The sequence below is a fragment of the Taeniopygia guttata genome, chromosome 5 (genome assembly GCF_048771995.1).
Source record: "Taeniopygia guttata chromosome 5, bTaeGut7.mat, whole genome shotgun sequence".
Classification (NCBI taxonomy): domain Eukaryota; kingdom Metazoa; phylum Chordata; class Aves; order Passeriformes; family Estrildidae; genus Taeniopygia; species Taeniopygia guttata.
The window spans coordinates 42,415,311-42,433,458 of NC_133030.1; the positions used below are offsets into that span (position 1 = coordinate 42,415,311).

General features: G+C 40.1%; 1 protein-coding gene across 11 annotated transcripts in view; it reads left to right on the forward strand.

Moving 5' to 3' along the window:
- Positions 1 to 18,148, forward strand: part of TTLL5 (tubulin tyrosine ligase like 5) — a 122,440-nt gene that overhangs the window by 84,160 nt on the left and 20,132 nt on the right. For 9 of the 11 annotated variants that reach the window (XR_012056423.1, XR_012056425.1, XM_030274714.4 and 6 more), the window contains one exon: positions 13,344 to 13,500. The exons of the other annotated variants lie outside the window; for them this stretch is intronic. Coding sequence is in view for 7 of the 9 variants with exons in the window: in XM_030274714.4 (XP_030130574.4) it covers positions 13,344 to 13,500 (157 nt within the window). In the remaining 2 variants the exon portion in view is untranslated. The remainder of the gene's footprint in view (positions 1 to 13,343; positions 13,501 to 18,148) is intronic. 11 annotated transcript variants of the gene reach the window in all.

Below are 18,148 nucleotides of genomic sequence, written 5' to 3' on the forward strand. Positions count from 1 at the left end.
TGGGTTTGTATTTAAAGAAACTTGGATCCAGTGCATCTTTAGTAATTTAAATATTTTGCTTTTCTCTTCAGGACATTGTTTGCATAACTGATTTTACTTTTTTCAAAGGTCAGAGTTCGTGTTTTCATTTGTTTCTGAAATCCCACTTTCCTGTTGCTGATAATGAAGTGAATGATTTAAATATGAAAGTATCCTCTACTATAAAGACAACAAAATTTATACATTGATTTCTAGGTTGTTTTGAGGTGTAGGGGACAGACCATAGTCATGTAGTACAGAGGTTTTTTCTATTGATATTTTTTTAAATAGAAAAAAAAAAGTTAAAATTTTGTGTTCTCTAAAGCATTGCAAATCTTGAATATGAGTGTAGACATTACTGAGAAGCATTTCTGTGAAAGGAAAAGATCTGTGGTGCTGGGTATTTTGCTGTTTGCATGTTTCACTCTGAAATTACCTTAACTCCTGGAATAGTGTAACACTATGAATTGTGAATTATTATGCTTCTTGCTATACAAGGCATAGTTGTTTGTGTATTGTTGGTCAAAATCTCACTCTGGTGTTTATGGTATATATTATTTGGTAGCAAAACCAGGTACTGACTACTCCTGTCATTTATTTCAGGTTTTTTCTAACAGTGTTACCTTTACGTGAGGGCTTGCTTACAGTCTTATACTCCAGCTAGTCCCTAGAGCCTTAAACACAGTGCACAACATTAAGGTTAACCTCTTTGCAAATGTTTCTTTGTTCACCTCAAGCCTTGTTTGGACTCTTGCCTGTTCTGCAGATGAATTTTCTCTGAAATGTCGTGGCCTTGGAGTCTGCTGTGTTTAGAACACTTGCTGAAACATCAAAAAAGGCATCAAATATAAAGAAGTAGCGTATAATGGAGATTTCTTAATGGACACTGTTTTTTCCTTGCTTGATGCCTTATCTATCATAGGAGGGAAGTCTTGAAAGGACATTGTTCCATGAGTGGCTGGGGTATTTTGGTCTGCCCTTTTAAGTGATTAACATCTGCATCTTTGTGTTCATGCTCAGAATTACATGCAATCACTTGGTGGAATTCCTGGGGTGGCGATTCCATGGTTCCCATCTGTATTCTTGAGTCTGGGAGCTTCTGACTAATTATATAATTTTCTCTGTACTTGTAGGAAACAATTTCATTTTGGCTCTAGAAAAAGGGATTGGGTTGGAATGGAATATAGGATTGCATAACGTTTTTCATGTTTAACCACAGATTCCACAAATGAAAGCTATTGCGCTTCCTCTGAAGATACCTACTCTTGGCTTTTGGTTTTTGGAGTCAATAGAAATACTCAAGAAATACAGAGTCCAAAAAGACCTATCAATTGAAAGGCTTGCCCAAAATCTGTCATTAAGGAATCCAGCAAAATTGCACCTCTAAGGAAACAGTGCCATTCCTAGATGCCTATTCTCAAACCCCAAGTGGAATAGATGGATATATTATGCAGTTGGGATGACCAGCAGAGCTGGCACAACTTCATCATAGACTTTTTTGTTGATGCTGGAGGAGAAAACATCACGAACACAGGTGCCTGATCAAAGGGAGATAATTTAAAAGCTTTTTTCCTAAGTGTTGTGAACAAAACTAGTACTTACAGTCTCTACCTCCTATCTTACTGTTGTAGGTAGAGACAGAAATCTAATGAATAATACTTCAGGCAGTTGGGTGATCAGGTAAGTTTTGTGCAACTTGAACATCTTCTGCAGACAGGATCTGACAGAGAGAGATCTTTCAATGAATACTGGACAAGTCTGGGAACTATATTGTAAAATGTGCTGTCTTATGTCTTGGTCCTAGACAGTATAATTATCTTAACATCCTTTTACTCATCTTCCTCTAATGACAGACTTTGTCTGTCATCAGATGTATCAGTTTCCTGGAGAAAGATTTTGTTAACCCAGTTTACCAAGATAAGCCTGAGCCTTTTCTGTAGTTTCAGAGATTTAATTACAAATTTCCTGTTCTCAATGCTTAGCTGTTTTCTGTCAGCTGGCCTTCTTGATCAGCACGTGTGTTGCTGCCTGCTGGGGAAAAGGAGATAACTGAATGATTTGGGGCTCTCCCATGATTTTTCCACTGCACCACCTGTTTTGGAAGTGGTTGTAGAATTGCCAAACACGCTGAAGTGGTTATGTGTACCAGCTCCTAAAGAAGCTGAAGGGGAGGAGTGGTTCTTGCCTGATGGGTTTTCAAAGGGAGCTGAGACTTTGATGTTCTGTTTTAGCAGATGCTAGATATAGTGCCTCAGCTCTGTGCAGCACTTGTGGCCCCAGCCTTCAGGCATTGTATTCTCCTTTCCACTGCCAGAATGGAGAGAAGAAAATAAAATGAACCAAGAATATGGGCATTACCAACAGTGTTGCTTTGTTATATTTTAACGCTTTGAGTTTTAGTGCCTTATGTCTTGTGCCAGTGAAGTACCTTGGACTTAATTGGGCCTGTTAGAGTACAAATTTAATTTCACTTCAGCTTTGTTTGCATTTCTAATTGCTTCTTCCTCACCTCTTCTGTTTTATGTCTTCTTTCAAAACAATGGCAGTAATTTTAGTCTTTTGTCCTGTAATGACCGCATAAAATAGGCAGAGATTTACATGTGGGGTAGACCAGACTTCCTTGCTTTGTCTAGAGGGATTGGATCATCTTTCTAATAAGGATTGAGGGAGACAGAGAAATGTGGTGGCTAAAACAAGGCTTCATATAAAGCCTCTGTTAAAGCAGGAACAGACAACACTCTGCTATATCTGCTGAAGGCAGTTCACTGGGAATTTCCCCTTTACTCACTTAACTCTTCACTGCCAGAAATAAGATGCTGTAACTCAATTTATTCTATTAATATTGAACTTCTTTGTGGTAGTGTGAACTCCTCTCTGATTTTGCTTGTAGAAATATTGATTTACTGGAAATGCTGAAGGCTGAGCTCTGTTTTCAGGTGAAGAGTCAGCTAGATTCAAATAGTAGGGGTGGAAGGGGGACTGAATTCTGTGTAGTTTAAAACAAAGAGACCCAAAGTGTGGTAAACTGGAATGGTCTCTTTTGGCAAGGCAATACACTTCTATGGTATTTATCTCTGGAGGACAAAGTCCAAAAAACGGGGAGATTACTTCTCTGCAGTACTAGTTTTTCCAGGTAAGGCTGTATAAATAAATACAAGCCTTTCTAGTCTTTTCTTGCAGTTCTTTAAAATACAATTCTGGTATGTCATCACTCAGGCAATAAAGGGGGACGGATGTATAGAAATTTTTGGGAAGGAATGGTTTTTCATCTTTGTTCTAGTGCTGGCTATAGAATTTCTAAATTTTTTCTCTTCCCATATTAAAAGTCAATAACGCCTAAATCAAAATGGAACCTGCCATTCTGTTCTGAAGTTTTCTCTTGGGCTGCATTTTAGCTATCAACAAAACACAACATACTTGCTCTTTTCCGAAAAGTAGTTTCCTCCAAGTAGGGTGTCTTTTGAGGATTCTTAGAAGGAACACTACAGACCTTGAAAACTTCTGTCACTTTTAGCCTGAGCAAATTATTGCTAGGAATTTGTGCTACCTTGGTTGAAATAATAAGCACTTTTATAAAGTATCTTCCATTATCTCTAAGGAAGTTGGGTGGAGTGAGGGAAAAATAGCGCTTTTTACAATACAAATACACTGCTTTGTGGCCATCAATGAGGCTTGCAGTGATTAAAAAAAACCTGTAAAATAGCTAGCATCACGCCTCTGGTGTTGCTTTGTTGTCAGTGTGCCATGCTGCTCTTAGGATGGCTGAATGTCTATATCATGATGGTATCTGTCTGTGGTCTCTGTATAAGTAGCCTTTTTTCTTACGTTTTTAGATTTCCTGCAATGTGTGGGATAGGATGGTCTTGCCGTTGCAGCATGTACAGTCATTGGGCCAGCTTCCTGGATGGATAACAACCCATGCTAGATTCTCTCTGCATATTTGAGCATATTCCACCAACATCCCCTGATTATATTTTACATAACTTTGTTACAGACTTTAGGAAGTGTGTGCTGACACAGGCATAGTCACTTCCTCCTCTGTTAAATGTTCAGGGAGCCAGGGCAGGTGAGTCGATCTTTGTACAGGAGGTGGAAGTAAAAGAATTCTCCCTTAGCTCCAGCATAAATGTACTGCAAAAGGAGCCTGAGGAGGAAAAAAAATCGGTTTAACAGGTGGCATCACTCTCAGATACAGTCTATTTTGTGTTATACCTTGTTACCTTAGAGAAATCCCCTTGAGGGATAAGGAAAGCAGAACTATGTATACATATGGAATTGAGTTTCTAACACTGGGCAGATAAGAATGCTGGAGGCACCACTTTGGCCAGCATGTGAGTATTGTTAGGGGACTGTGCAAGTCTGTCTTTTTATTGGGAAGCTGACTCAGCTTCATTACACTGGTTGTAGGTTGATAAAATTCAGTTGTTTAAGGGTAGAAATCTCTTTAGGACCTTTACTTTGTCCTTGTATCAGTGCTTGGGGAATTACTCAGAAACAAGAGCCTATTAACCACAAGCCTTGAGCCTCACAGCAAGGACCCAGAGAAGTGACCTTTAGTTCTCCTTTTGTATCTTTTGTCTTCTTTTACTTTATTTCAGCAGCTAGATATTATACAGCTTCAGTTGTGTTACTGAATGGTAGCATAGCAGATGCATCTTACTGGTGCCATGCTGTTCTCTACCTCTTTTACTTGGAACATTTATATTAAGATAACTGTAGCCAGCTGGCTTTCAGTTGGCACTTTCCACAATCCCTGATTAGATGAATTTGTAGATGTTGGTGAGGAAGTGCAGATTCCCTTTAGGTATAGAGATTATAAATGTAGAGGCGTTGCTTCTTTTGTGAAGTTTTCTTATCTGGCTATAATTCTTGAAATGTACAGTCATGATGTCAGGCAACTGTATACTTCAACTGCATTGTCCCGAAGACAGACTGTCTAAGCTGCCAGATTTAGCACATCTCTCTAAGAGACACTCATAAGAGTCTTCATCTACCACATAACTAGGTGGTAGTTGTGCTGGATGTCAAGCCAAATTAGTTGTTTTAATTCATTTCAGTGCAAATTTTGTGAACTCTAGAGGCTTGATGTGCTCTTTAGAGGTTTCAGTATACTAGATATTTAATATTTAGACAACAAAATAGCCAAAGTAAAGTGCATAAGATGTCTCTACTACTTGGTCATATGGCACTAAAAATTTGTTTGGGCCTCAAGTGGATTGATACCTGGACAGCACAACCCTAAAGAATCTTTAAGGCCCTCTAGTGTAACACCATCCTGTGCCATGTCTTTTGGGATCCTGATGGTGACAGGGGTATTTAGCTCTGGGCAGGGCTTTGAGTACTCTCCCCCATCTCATGAATCCTAACCCTGTGAAACTCAACAGCTTGTTTTTTGTTTGTTTGTTTATTTTTCTCAAGTGCTCTAGATTTCACCAGTTTAGCCCAGTTGTAACTTTTCACTTGCCTCTTGGGATTTAAAGAGGAGCCTGAGCTGCTTTCTTCATTCCCACTTTTCTTACTCATTGGGATCTTGCAGCTGCTGCTTGAGCACATATAGCAAAGAGCACCGCACTCTGGGAAAGCTTACGCAGGAGGAAGCTTAGTGGAAAATATGAAAGGGAAAAAAAATGTGTTTGATGGACTTTTAATATAAAAAGGGGGTAAGAAAAGAAAAGGAGGAGGGGGAGATTTATTCACTGTAATAGGAACCAAATGTTGGCTGGGTCAGCAGCAACAGTCTCACTCTTTCCCTGTAAACTCTGAGTGGCTTTTCAAAGGCATTACAGGGTGCAGGGCTAATTTAGTAGTCCTGACTTAACCCCTGCCTCTCTAGAGAGAAAACATTTATTGTTTTCATCCTTGTGTGCTACTTCTGCTCTGCACCCGTAAAATGCAAAATCTACTTGCGTAGAGTACTAAAAAAGGCTTTCTGTCTAGAAATAAACAGAGCCTGTAAGTCTTTTTCAGTTTGGTTTTCAATAAACTTGTCTACAGTGAAAAAGAAAAAGTAGAAGAATATCATTACAACTCATCTTCATCAAGTTGGTCCACTTAATTCATGCTAGCCTTTTACAGAGGAACCTCCTCAGTGAGGAGTACCTTTCCCATCTCTTAAGTGGTGCAATACTGCATCTAATTTTCTGGTACTTTGGATTCTGTGAAGTGTGTATATTCACACCAGTAACTCTGCCTGGACTAGGATAAGTGATCAAATTTAAGATGGCACTTAACACACGTTTTTAGTCTGAATGACTTATTTTAATAAAAGCAGATCCAGACAGTACAGTTAAGTAAATTAATTTGATCCTCCCTGCTCTGTTTGAAATTCCTTAATTCATACTTTAAAATTAGGAGTAGGGTTTGTGGGACCACACAACACAGTTCAGGCAGTTGCATGTTGAAATTAAGTAGGTAATCCTCCCCAAAACTTCCTTATGACAGCAAGTTATACTAGGTTTCTGTTTTAGTCTTACTGTTTATATGCCTTGCTGTTAAAATATTTTTGCAGGCTCTGTGTTTACAGGTGTGGAAATGCTTGTAAGAAACATGAAGCCAGAAGAGCCTTCCACTCAGTAAAGCTCAACCCTGTGTTTGCACTAATTGAGGGTAGAAAGGCTTGTGATTTTGTTATCACTTGGAGGAGGTATGCTCAGTTACCTTTGTTAGTGACCTGATGAGCCACAATAGGATGAAGACACTGAACTTTGAAGTCAGCTGATTCAGGCTTTCTTGATTTAGCCTTTCTACTAGCAAATTTCAGAGCTGCCATGTGTAAAGAGAAGAAAAAACAAATGTGTTGTTTGTTTCCTTGCCAAGTATTCCCCAGATCAGAGAGACTTGACAGTATTTCGTAACAGGCACGAAGCCAAGGATGCTACTAGGGGCCCAACAAAAATTGTCTTCACTAACAAGTAAAGATTTGATTTAATTTGCTGGGACTGGCATGTTTAGAGCTTCTGATGGATAATGCCAGTTAAATCCAGGAGTAGCTGAGATAGGTTAGACCTTTCCTGAAGAGGTTTTCCAGTGTTCCATAACCTCATTCTGCCCTTCCCCTCCTAGACTGTCAGAAGGCTGTTTTGATGCACTTAATTTCTAACCTAGCAGGTTAGTCACTTGGCACTCATGATCTTTCCTGTATATGGAGGCCTAGGATGTAAAAGGCACTTAATTCCTGATCTCCGTTGTTTTTGTTATAAGAAAATACTGATGTTCCAAAACCCATGTTTATCAATGGCAAGGAAACAGCAAGAATAATTTTCAGAAGCTAGGGAGCAGGAAATAAATTATCCAGCAACATACAACCAGGAAAGAAGGAAGCCTGTGAACCTTGATAGTAGTTGTAGAAAAAAGTGAAGGAGCAAGAAGGCAGTGGGCTTTCCATGTATAGCTATTGTGCATGCACATCTGGAATAATAAAGTGGAAAAAGTTCATGGAAAAGCAATGTGCAATCGAGGCCAGAAGGGACTGAGTTGAGGAAAAAGAAGAGAGCTAAATGTGCCAAGGCTGGCTAAGCTCAAAGGAGGCATAGTTCTAGTAGTAAAGGCTTAGTCCTGAAATAAGAGGAATGTCATATAATAAAACAGTGAAAATTTAAGTTTAATTGGAAATGTTGGGGGAAATTCTTGACGCTGAACGTATGCCTGCTTGTGGAGTTGTGCAGTTGAGTGTGACACATGGACTCCTACAGCCACTGAAATGTGTTGGTCCTGCACCACAAGGAGATAAGCTGGATGCTCACGTATTTGTTTCCGAGTAAAATTCTTATAACAATATCAGTTCTCTCAGCTGAAAGGGGGAATTGTGAGAATAGCAGAGGGGGACCGCTGCCATTTGCTAGATACTGTGCATATTAAAGTGTTCTGGAATGCTTGAATTGTGCCTCTGGTAGCTCTTGCAGGATTTGGAAATTGTAGTTAAATGCACAAAACCTTTCATGATTTTTGCCTAAACCAACTCAGTCCTAAGGTTTTGCACATGGATATTGTACATCTTCTGTTTTCTCATGATACAAATACACTTTCTCTAAGTAAAAGTAGCTTGCTGCTGGGAAAAGGGGGAGCTGAAGAACTAAGGCTGAGACTATTTCATGATATCTCATCGATAGTAAAGTTTGATCGATGGTCTGTGACAAACTCTCCTGCATGTCTGCACCACGTCGACTATGGGAGACTGTACTTTTCACTTTGAACTGGATTTTAACCCAAAATGCAGTTCTGCAAGTTTCTTGTGCCAATGCAGCCTTAACAAGCCTCTCGTTAACTTTAGAAGCTTTTTCTTAGCTTCTCATGAAGAATACAAAAGTAGATTGCAGGTCAGGTGATGACATCCTCATTTTATACAGGCCAGCTGCTTCCTGCCCCTTCCCTGTCTCCAAGTACCTGTACCGTGGCAAGTTCTGGACAGCTCCCAGTGCCTCAGACCTCCAAAATCCCAGGCTTAGCTCTTTTTGAAGTATTCAAAATGTGTTGTTTGCCCCGATGTTTTGTGAAACTGTTTTTCTTTACCTTTGTAACGCTGCTCATGCTATGTTACAAAGCAGGAGGTTTTTACAGGTTTGCATGTTCCAGCAAACAACTGCAGTCCTTGCTAAAATGTAGACTCTTGATGGCTAAACTGCACCAAACTCACTCTTTCACAGACACTCCTGATAACAGCAGAGGCCAGGAATAAACTATTCTGAAAGACTTGTTGCTGTTTTTCAGTTTTTAATTTATTGCTTTTGAAGCTGAGGGGAAGGAAAGAGGAGGAAAGACAAAGAAAAGCCTTGAGGCAAGTGAGAGGCCCAAACTCCTGCATCCCAGCCAGGACCCCAGCGTCCTGGGCTTCATCCCACTCTGTTTATCATTGCTCCGTAGCCAGCCCCAATCTAGGACTTATTGTTAGGGATGGAAGAAGCACATAGTGTGCCAAAGAAAATGTTCTGTATTTTTCTGAGTGCCTGAACATAAGTCAGCAGGATGCTGGGAGCTGCCACACTAGACAAAATCATTAGTTACTATGCCAACTACTTTCTAGCAGCTAGTACTCACCAAGGATTTGTACTGAAAACTTCCTGGACTTGTCATACCATCTGAGTGCCCTGTGGGAAGGAAACTGCTGCCCAAGGTTGTCTTGCATTCTATGGCAAGGTGGGAGCACTGATTTATAAATGCACTGGGTTCCCTTATTGCCAGCAATGGCTCTTGTTCCGTCTTAGCTCCAGGAAAGGATGCAAAGTAATTTAATTGTCAGCTTGTTTTCTTGCTCATTAGAAAGGTAATTTTTTTCTCAGTTTGCTAGACCTCCAGACATACTGATTTCTGCCGTGATCCTATCAGTTCGTGCAAATTAAGCAGGGTTAAACAGAGAAATATTCTTCATGAATGCTGAAACTTCATTTACACAATAATTCGAGCCTAGTTTGCACTGCCTTTCAATAGAATGTAGATACTTTTTAAGCATTTCAAAAGTGCCTGTTTAGTGAGTGATATATGGAGAACACCAGTGTACTTCATGAATTGGTATTGTTGCCTGCCACACAGGAATTGATATCAAGCAAGTGCCCAGCTGTGCCATTGGAAGAAGGCTTCAGTTGAAATATAAATGCAAGCCTGATGTGTCATTCTTTTAGTACAGGCTTGCTGTTTGTCCTATAATTCTTTATAACTATGAGATCCTTAGTGACTGGTGTTCTGAGGTCTGGTCTTGTCTACAACCTCAGTCCTTGGAATTTCCTTCAAATTCTTTTGAAATAGAAACAGAAACCAGCTTTCTCCTTTCTTGTAAGAGCTGGTACTCACATCCCTTCTGTAGGGAGACTGGATTTCATAGAGATTTTTTTTTTTTCTGTAATCAATGAAGAAATCCATTAACCTTTTATTAGTATTTAGTATTTTAGTACACTGACATTAGTTTCTAGTACAGGGGTAAGTAGTTGATTGCATAAAGGTTGCTCACATCAGAAAAGGGCTAACGGATTGGAAAAGGGAACTAGAGCAGAAAGGGAGTTAGGAACCAGAAAACCTGAAGATGAATGTATGGTGTTTTAGCCCTTCTGGACTGGATCCCTATTATAATTGCAAGGTGATTTGTTGAAAGTGGTCTCACAAGCAAACCTGTATCTTTTGTCGTACTAAAAACTGCTGCAGAGAGGTTTTATGCTGTCAGTGATTTGGAAGAGAGAATTCTGGCCCAGCCTTTATGAAAACTACAGTTGAAAGAAAGGAACACAGTAGGTTTCTTGCCAAAAGCACTGAGTAGCCTGAAGAGCTGCTGGAAGGACAGAATCTTGCTTACAAAGGATGGGCCATAATGCCAAAGGCTGAGATTTCCTGCATAGTGAAGGCCTGAATCCTGGCCAGGTCTCTAAACTAAGCAACTCATAAATAATTCTGAGCAAGCTGTGAGAAGATTGCTCACAACCAGCCTGGCTGACAGAATGAAACCAAATCTTTTCTGGTGGCACAGACAGGAATTTCTATTTCCCATTTGCATGTGTGTGCATCTGTGCCTAAATATGTTATCTGTACATGTGAAGAAATGAATATTCAATCATTAGTGTTCAAGCAATAATCCTGAATTGAAAACATACAGGTCTATGAGTACTGACTCTACAATCCTCATTTCCATTAGGGGTGTGGAGGTTTTTTTCTGGTTATTTTTGGCTTTGCCTAAAACAGTGTAAGTTTTGAGAAAGCTTTTAATTCAGTTTGGGGTATTTATACAGTCTTCCTAACAAGTGAACTCTTTAATACCCATTAAGGTGTGAGGTTCTCTACAGCTGTTTTGCAGCCTTCATTATGGTGCGGAACCAGTTGTAATTTCCTTAGGCAGAACTAATTTCTGCTTCAGGGTGCAGAATCGTTGTCATGCTTTAAGAAATCACCCAACAGGCAGAGACTGAGAATAGGAGATGCTCCATGATGTATTCCTGTGAGCATGGCAAATAGACTGAGAGCTGGACCATGTCTCTGGCAGCAGGGTATTGAGTCTCAGATCTCAAGCCTGTTCTGTACCAGAGCAAATGTAGCCTTAGATGTAATATCAGCACTTGATAACATGTTATGTGGGGACTTAACAAAACTGCAGATGAAATATCTCTTTATGAAAGTGATCCCAAGACTGGCAAATACACTGGCTTGCTGTTGTCAAGTATTGTATGTTTATATTATAGAAGGTTGAAGTTATGTTTTGCAGCGTAATGCATAAATGCAGAATAATGCATTTACTTTGATTTCTGTCTGTAAGTAAGGAAAACCCATAGAAGCCAACAGAAGCATACTCAATCCAGAAGAATTCTGCAGGCCAGGAGGATAAAATCTGCTTAGGCAAGCAACAGTGACGTGAATGTATTGTCTAGAAAAAAAGTGTTGTTTCACGTGGAGAGAAGGTATTGGAACTGCAGCGAGTTGTGTACAAGATTGCACCACAAGAAAATCTTAGCCAGAGTTATGTGGTTTTGTTTGGTGTTTTTAAACGTAGTTCTTCCTAAAGGTTGAATAATGTAGTTTCAACAGTGCTTTCCTGAGCGATGTAAGCCAAGTTTACCTGGGCAACGCTGTGTCGAGTATATTGGCTGAAACTGAAAAAGTGAATTAAAGCAAGTGAGAAACCCAGTGAGAGAATTTGAGAGTTCATTTAATTGGGCAAAGGTTGGAGAAATGCAGCAATGCTGTGCATTTTTAAAATGTCACACTTAAGTATTTGCAATTCCATAAGTTAATCATTTGCTAGATACCTCAAAACAGAAGAAATGAGATATCAGGGAAATGTTACTGAAATGTTGCTGTTTAGATAATGGCCCATGCAGTACTGCAGACTGCAGTCATTGCACATTATCTCTGTGGCATATAATCTGGCTATTGACAGGTTCTGTTTTAGTGGACTTACTGTTTTATGTCAATTTTGTCTCCTCCATTTTGTCTTCACCGTTAGAAGTAATCACTCAGTCTTGAGCTTCATAAGCATTCTTTTGGATTAAAGGATGAATTTTATGGTTTGCAGGTTCTGAGATGGGAGTAGATATGGGAGGAGTTGGAACAAATACTTAGTTTCTAGAATTAATAATATAACTTGAATGAATAGGTTAAAGAGTGCTTGAGTGAATTCTCTTTTTCTGAATGTTTTAAGGGTTTGCAATGACAAAGCTTTTGGGGGAAGGAGCAGCACATTCAAGGCAAGCTGAGATATGTTTAAAGAATCTAGGTTGTAAGTTGTGCTAGGTTCCTGAAGCAAAGAGATTGTGGTTAACTCCCTTGCCAAAACCACAACCTACACTCCAAATTGTGGCACGAAAGACACCAGTTATCTTTTAGATCCCAGTTACATATGATGTAGATGGGAAATATAAGGGAAGCCTGCCCTGGGAGTCCAAAGGAAATTTTTGGAAGCAGTGGCTGAGAGAAACATGTCAGAGATCAACAAACACTTGGGAAGTTCAGGCATTGAGGCTTGAAGGTTATATTAGCCAGAGTGTCAGGATTTGGTGGGTCATACAACATCTGTCATGTGAGTTACAGAATGTGTGAATTGCTGGGCCGTTGTAGCCTCTTCAGGACACCTCATGGTCCTGTCAGTCTGCCACCTGCTCTCTGCAAAGCCCCTCAGCCTTGTGTAGAAGTATGTTGGTGCTGCCTTCTCACCAAGGCTTACAAACTTCAAAGCAAGCTAGTGAACTTCTGTTGGTACTTATCATGTTGCAGACCACAGCTGAACTCCTACCATGTAAGCCTGGGCTCTAAGAGCTCCTGTCTCTTTGTAGAGGCCTTTTGTTCTCTAAGAAAAACTTGCACTTCTTTGAGAATGAAAGAAATGAGCCTGTCTCACTCCCCCCAAGCCTTTTGGATTGTAACTGTATGGAGTCAGTATGTATCCTAGTTCCAGCCTCACCCAACCAGTCCTTTATCTCTCCGGATGTTGTACTGCATGTCTGTTTGTATTCCATTGTCACTGTGGCATGTATGTACTTAGCCTTGTGTGACTGCATTGAAGCTGCTACCAATCTAAATAAATAATTATCTTATTAGTGATGGGAATCAGTTTTGTTTTCCTGCTGCTATTCTGCCTGTCTTCAATGCTAATCAGCCACAGAAATACTCTGGTTTAGAGTTTTTTGTCTCCTTTCCTTTTTCTCTTCAAGAGAATGTCTAGTAATATAGTCCCAGCCTATATTCAAGAAAGTGCTTAGCAGGAAGCAGTTGGCACATGACACCTCCAGTAGTTGCTGTACTTGCTAAAGCTTCTTAATACATATTCATAGATGGCTAAATATTAAGAGATCTTTTTGAAGCAGCAGTGCCTTATAGGCAGAGCAGTGAAAACATGATGGCTCTTCTTTCCTCAGGGGTCCCTTGGAAGGAGAGATGGGGAACAGTGTCCACAAGGTGACGCGAGGTCCTCTGGCACATCCCAGCTATCAGCTTCAGTTTGCTGTGCAGCAACTTCAGCAGCAGAAACTTCAGTCAAGACAGCTGTTGGAGCAAAACCAAGCACGGCAACAGGTAACTGAGAAAAAATCCTGCCTGGATGTAGCAGTGCTAACTGAGTCTTAGATGTGAAAACAAACCCAGAGACAGTAAGGATGGCAGAGATTTTGTCAAGGAAGTAGGTCTTAAAGTGGATTGCAACAAAACCAGTATTACCTGCAGTGATTTTGATAGCATTTTGATACTGTCATTCCCAATAGCTTCTTCCATTATGTTGACATCTAAAGAGCTGGAGGAAATATGAAAAAGGGCTGGTATTGATGTTCTGGATGACTCCTAGATGCCAAAGGTGGATCACTCTGTATGGAACAGCATTTTCATTCCGCTGGGAGAAGCTTTCAAGGTTATAATGACTTAATTGATACACCTGTTACCTTACTTTTTTATTATAGAGAGAGAAAAAGAGAGAGATGTATTCTGAGTGATGTCCAAAATGCTTCCCTGCTAAAAGGAAGGAAGCCTTTGGCTGATCAAACCATGATTCAAAACAACTTGGTCTCCAGTAGCACAGAGCTGTTTGTTAGCAGTCTGGCATGACTGGACCCCATGAACATGGAGGTCTGGACACCCACTCTGCCTCCTGTGAAGCACATAAGTCATTCATCAGGGCCCTTGAGAATAGGTTATAGGCAAATTGCCCTCATCCTTTTCTGGGAGTATCTTGAAGGAGAAGCCCTTTTGCTTTTTGCTCCTTGCTGTCCTTTTTTCAAGGCCCTTACTTAGCCATGTAGTTTCCATCCTCAACTTCTCTCACCTACAGTCTTCTCACTCTTACTCTGTGCAGGAGTTCCTTTCATCTCTGTCCACTGGGCTCTGGGTGGGCAGATGTAGCTGCTCACAAGCTCAGGAAAGGGCCATAAACTGGCTTGTGCCTGTGAGGAGACTGGAGCTGCCCATGGGGCCTGGCTGAGCCCTCTTCTAACTGCTGACATTGAGCTGATGTTATTCTTGGCCTGGGGCAGAGCCATTACTCAGGAGTTTCTGTTAAAATGATTCTTTGTTAAACCTCCTCTCACCCCCACAATATCCCCCCTCCTTTCTCTCCCTCCCTTCTCCTTCTGAGCCAAGCATTTTGGACTTGGTGTGTTGAGGCTATTGCCATGCTGCAGGACTCAGGCTGCACTGGATTTGATGTTAATTGAAGAAAAATACTTGCTGAACATGGGGGCCTTAAGACTTTTTGTCATGAATAAAATGTCATCTTAATAAAATTATTGTCTCTTGGACACTCCCTGTCCAAGACATTGTATGGAGCCAGCTATCTATCCTCTTCCAATAACAGTTCCATCAATCCTCTGATGCCCACCCTGCCAGTCGTGACACTACCCTTGCCTTCCTTCTGCTAGTTAGCTTCTCAGACTTTAGTCCTTCAACTTGGCCTTAAAGAGAACTGCCTTCTCTTTTCTGCTGCTTATGCATTCTCTCACCTACATCTTCCCACTCACACTGCTTTGACTTCTGCACAACCCTTTCATGCTGACCCTCGTTTAGGCTGACCCTCACCCTTCCCCTTTTAGCTAGAGTTCCTGTAGCTTATCCAAGCCTGCATGGCTTTACCACATTTCCTTGTCAGTGTTACCTATGCTATCTCCCATTGCCTGCTGTGTTGTTTCTCTTCCTTCCCATTTTTTGAGATCTACTTCATCCTATGTTGTCTTGCCTGCTACATTCAAATTTGTCAGTCTTCCCTCAGCAGAAGAAATATATCCCCCAAGACTGAAGGCCTATCACTTGAAAGAGTGTCATAATCTCTCTAATTTGGGGAATGCATGCAGGATATCCTTGAGACTGTTTCATCTGATTGTTCAAGTTCTTGTTATGGTTAGAAGGCAGACTAGGCATTTGTCAATAGCTGGAGTGCATCCATTAATTAATATTTCTTGAGCTGCACCCTGAGTGTGGTGTGACCATGCAACATGACTAGGTGCCAGTCTTTCTTTCCATCTCTGGCAAAGGGACTAGTTACATGTGCGACTATATAGGTGATCAAGTAACAGAAGCACCATGATTAATAGCACAGCAAATGCTTCTCCTGTACATTAACCAGCTCAGGATGCTGGAGATGAGATGGATCCACTGGAAAGCATGGGCTTTTTTAGTCAAGTATTTGTGTCATAAGAATCCCTCCATTTACCATGCACTGAATCTGTCTTACCATGTGTGTTAGTATGAAGGCTTGTTGTGTGCTTTGTTGCAGCACCCACTCTTGGCTGAACACTTTCCAGACACATAAGAGTGATGATGATTTCTTCAGGCATTTAACAATCTGTGGAATATCAAATACTGTGTGGGTGGAGGAAGAGGAATTATAACAAACAGTTTTCAGTCATTGTATGCAGAAGCTAGTTCACACAGTGTAGCACAGTAGGAATAGACCTTTGACTGCAGAATAGGTACTTGTTTACTTGGACAAAAAGAAAAACACCAAACTGGCTGGATGAGAATCTAACAAACAAATAGGTGGAGTGATATGGACCAGGAACAGACACAGTACAGACCTTGAAAAAAGTGAACAAAAGTAGGAAGGGGAAGAGTTTGAAAGTAGAGACAAGAAGCTTAAAACTGATACCAGTAAAATCAAGGAATAAGAATTACAAAATCAAACCACAAGGCGAGAAAAACATGCTTATAGCAGTATTTTTAATGTTTAAAGGAGACTTCATGTGACATGTTATGACCTAGATGTTATTATCACTGCTGCAGTTGGCAAGACAGTTAATATACCATCATTGTTTATTCTCTAATTGTTTCCTGTACTGGAAAGATGCCATTAGCTGTTAGGGAGGTTCCTTCTTTGTGTGGCTATGTTCTGTCTGCTTGGCCTAGCATCTACTGGGTTTAAGATTTTATGCCAAACATTTCACATGGGAAAAAAGCTAAATTAAAACAAGGGAAGTACAATTGTATGGTGGAATGATCCCTGTCAGTCCTGCTTACATCAAAAAGGCTCATGTTAAGTAATACATGAATCATGTTAATGAGTTGTGTGGGCAGTTACGTGATCACCGTTTCATTCACAAGTTTAAGTAGATTTTATGCTGTAGAAGATTAGGCTAAATTAATCTTAAATAATTCTCCTCTCAGTAATTTAAAAATTGTATGTCCTCTGAAATATTCTTCACTTTATGAAGTTTAGCTAATTTTTGTTTTTTACTACTTGTGATTCTCTTCTGGCATCCTTAACATTTATTTAGATCTGACTGGAAGTGCTGAGTACTGTGAATAATATTCCTGGTATTCCTAGAACTATATTATTGCTGCCTGAGGGCATCTTTGAATGTAGCCTTGAACATCATTAAATTGTTTTCTAAACTCTTGTATATTGAACTGCTGTCAGATTTGCAGTATCTCTTTTCCTTCCATTTCTTGTTCATTCTTGTTCTGCAGCTTTCTCCCTCAGTTTTCCCACTAAATGTGCTGCCATTTTTCCTATTTGAGTCTTGTGATACTGATGAGTCAAAGTCTCAGTGTAAGTAAAACAGAACAACTATTCTGAAAGCAGTAGTCTGAGTTGATTTATACCAGCTGAAATTTTGTCCTCATGTTTCTGATCCTGTCACTATTATTAGAATTATGGTAACGCCCAGATGTATTAACTGTCTTTCCAATACAATTATACAGCCCAATCCTTGCCCTAGAGAGCTACCAGTACCAAGAGAAATAAAACAGAAGGCACCAAGTCAACTGAATAAAGTAAATTTTTTTCTTGCTCTTAAGAATTTACCAAAGAGGACGTGGTTCAGGACAGTCTGTGCATACCATGAGCTTGCTCTTCCTTAAGACCCCAAGATACTCTTCTTAGTGCAGTTTAACACTGTGCTAGTTAATAGTACATTTTGAGCCTGCTCTTTATCGTCACTTTCTGAATTTTCAATTCAACCAGTTGTTATATCCAAACTGATTTAACTGAATGCATCAGTATGTGTTCAAAATAATTTCCACTAAACAATATATATGACTGGAAAGATCATCCAAGGCTATTAGTTATCTGTATTTTTGCAATGTTATCTGAAACACGACTGCTTTTCTAAAAGTGGTGGGTTCTGTTTTGTTGTGTTTGCTTTTTTCTTTTTTTTTTTTAACTTAAAATCTCTCTATTGTTTATTGCTTATAAACATCTCAGTTTGCAGTGTCAGGGATTTGGAACTAGCTGCACGGATCTCTATGCAATACATATGTGTGTGCATCTGTCTGTCAGTTCTCATACACTGCTGAGTCTCATCTTTTTCAGATTTGCTGATTCAATTGAATGTGGATGACTGTGGGATAGAAATCTCACAACTATGTTCCATACAAATTACATTAAAATCAAGAGACATGTATCTAGGAAGGGGGTTTGACTGCTGTTCCCATTAAGGCAATGGTTTCAGTATGAGACCACTCCTAATTAGACAGCACAAAATCCAACACAAGAATGCCCAGACCCATGAAGGGAGGCATAATTTGAGGTATGCTTTATATTAGATACTGTAAGACAGATTCACAGGAAATGAGCTTCATTACCTCCTCTGGTCACACAGTGAACATGGTTTTGCTTGCAACATTTATTCCATTGCTGTGCTAGGGATGGGTGTTAGATACAGGGGTGGTAAGTGCCAGGAACATTCTTTCTGTTTTTGAAAATCATTAATAGATCTGCTTTTCTTCAGAGTACTACACTACC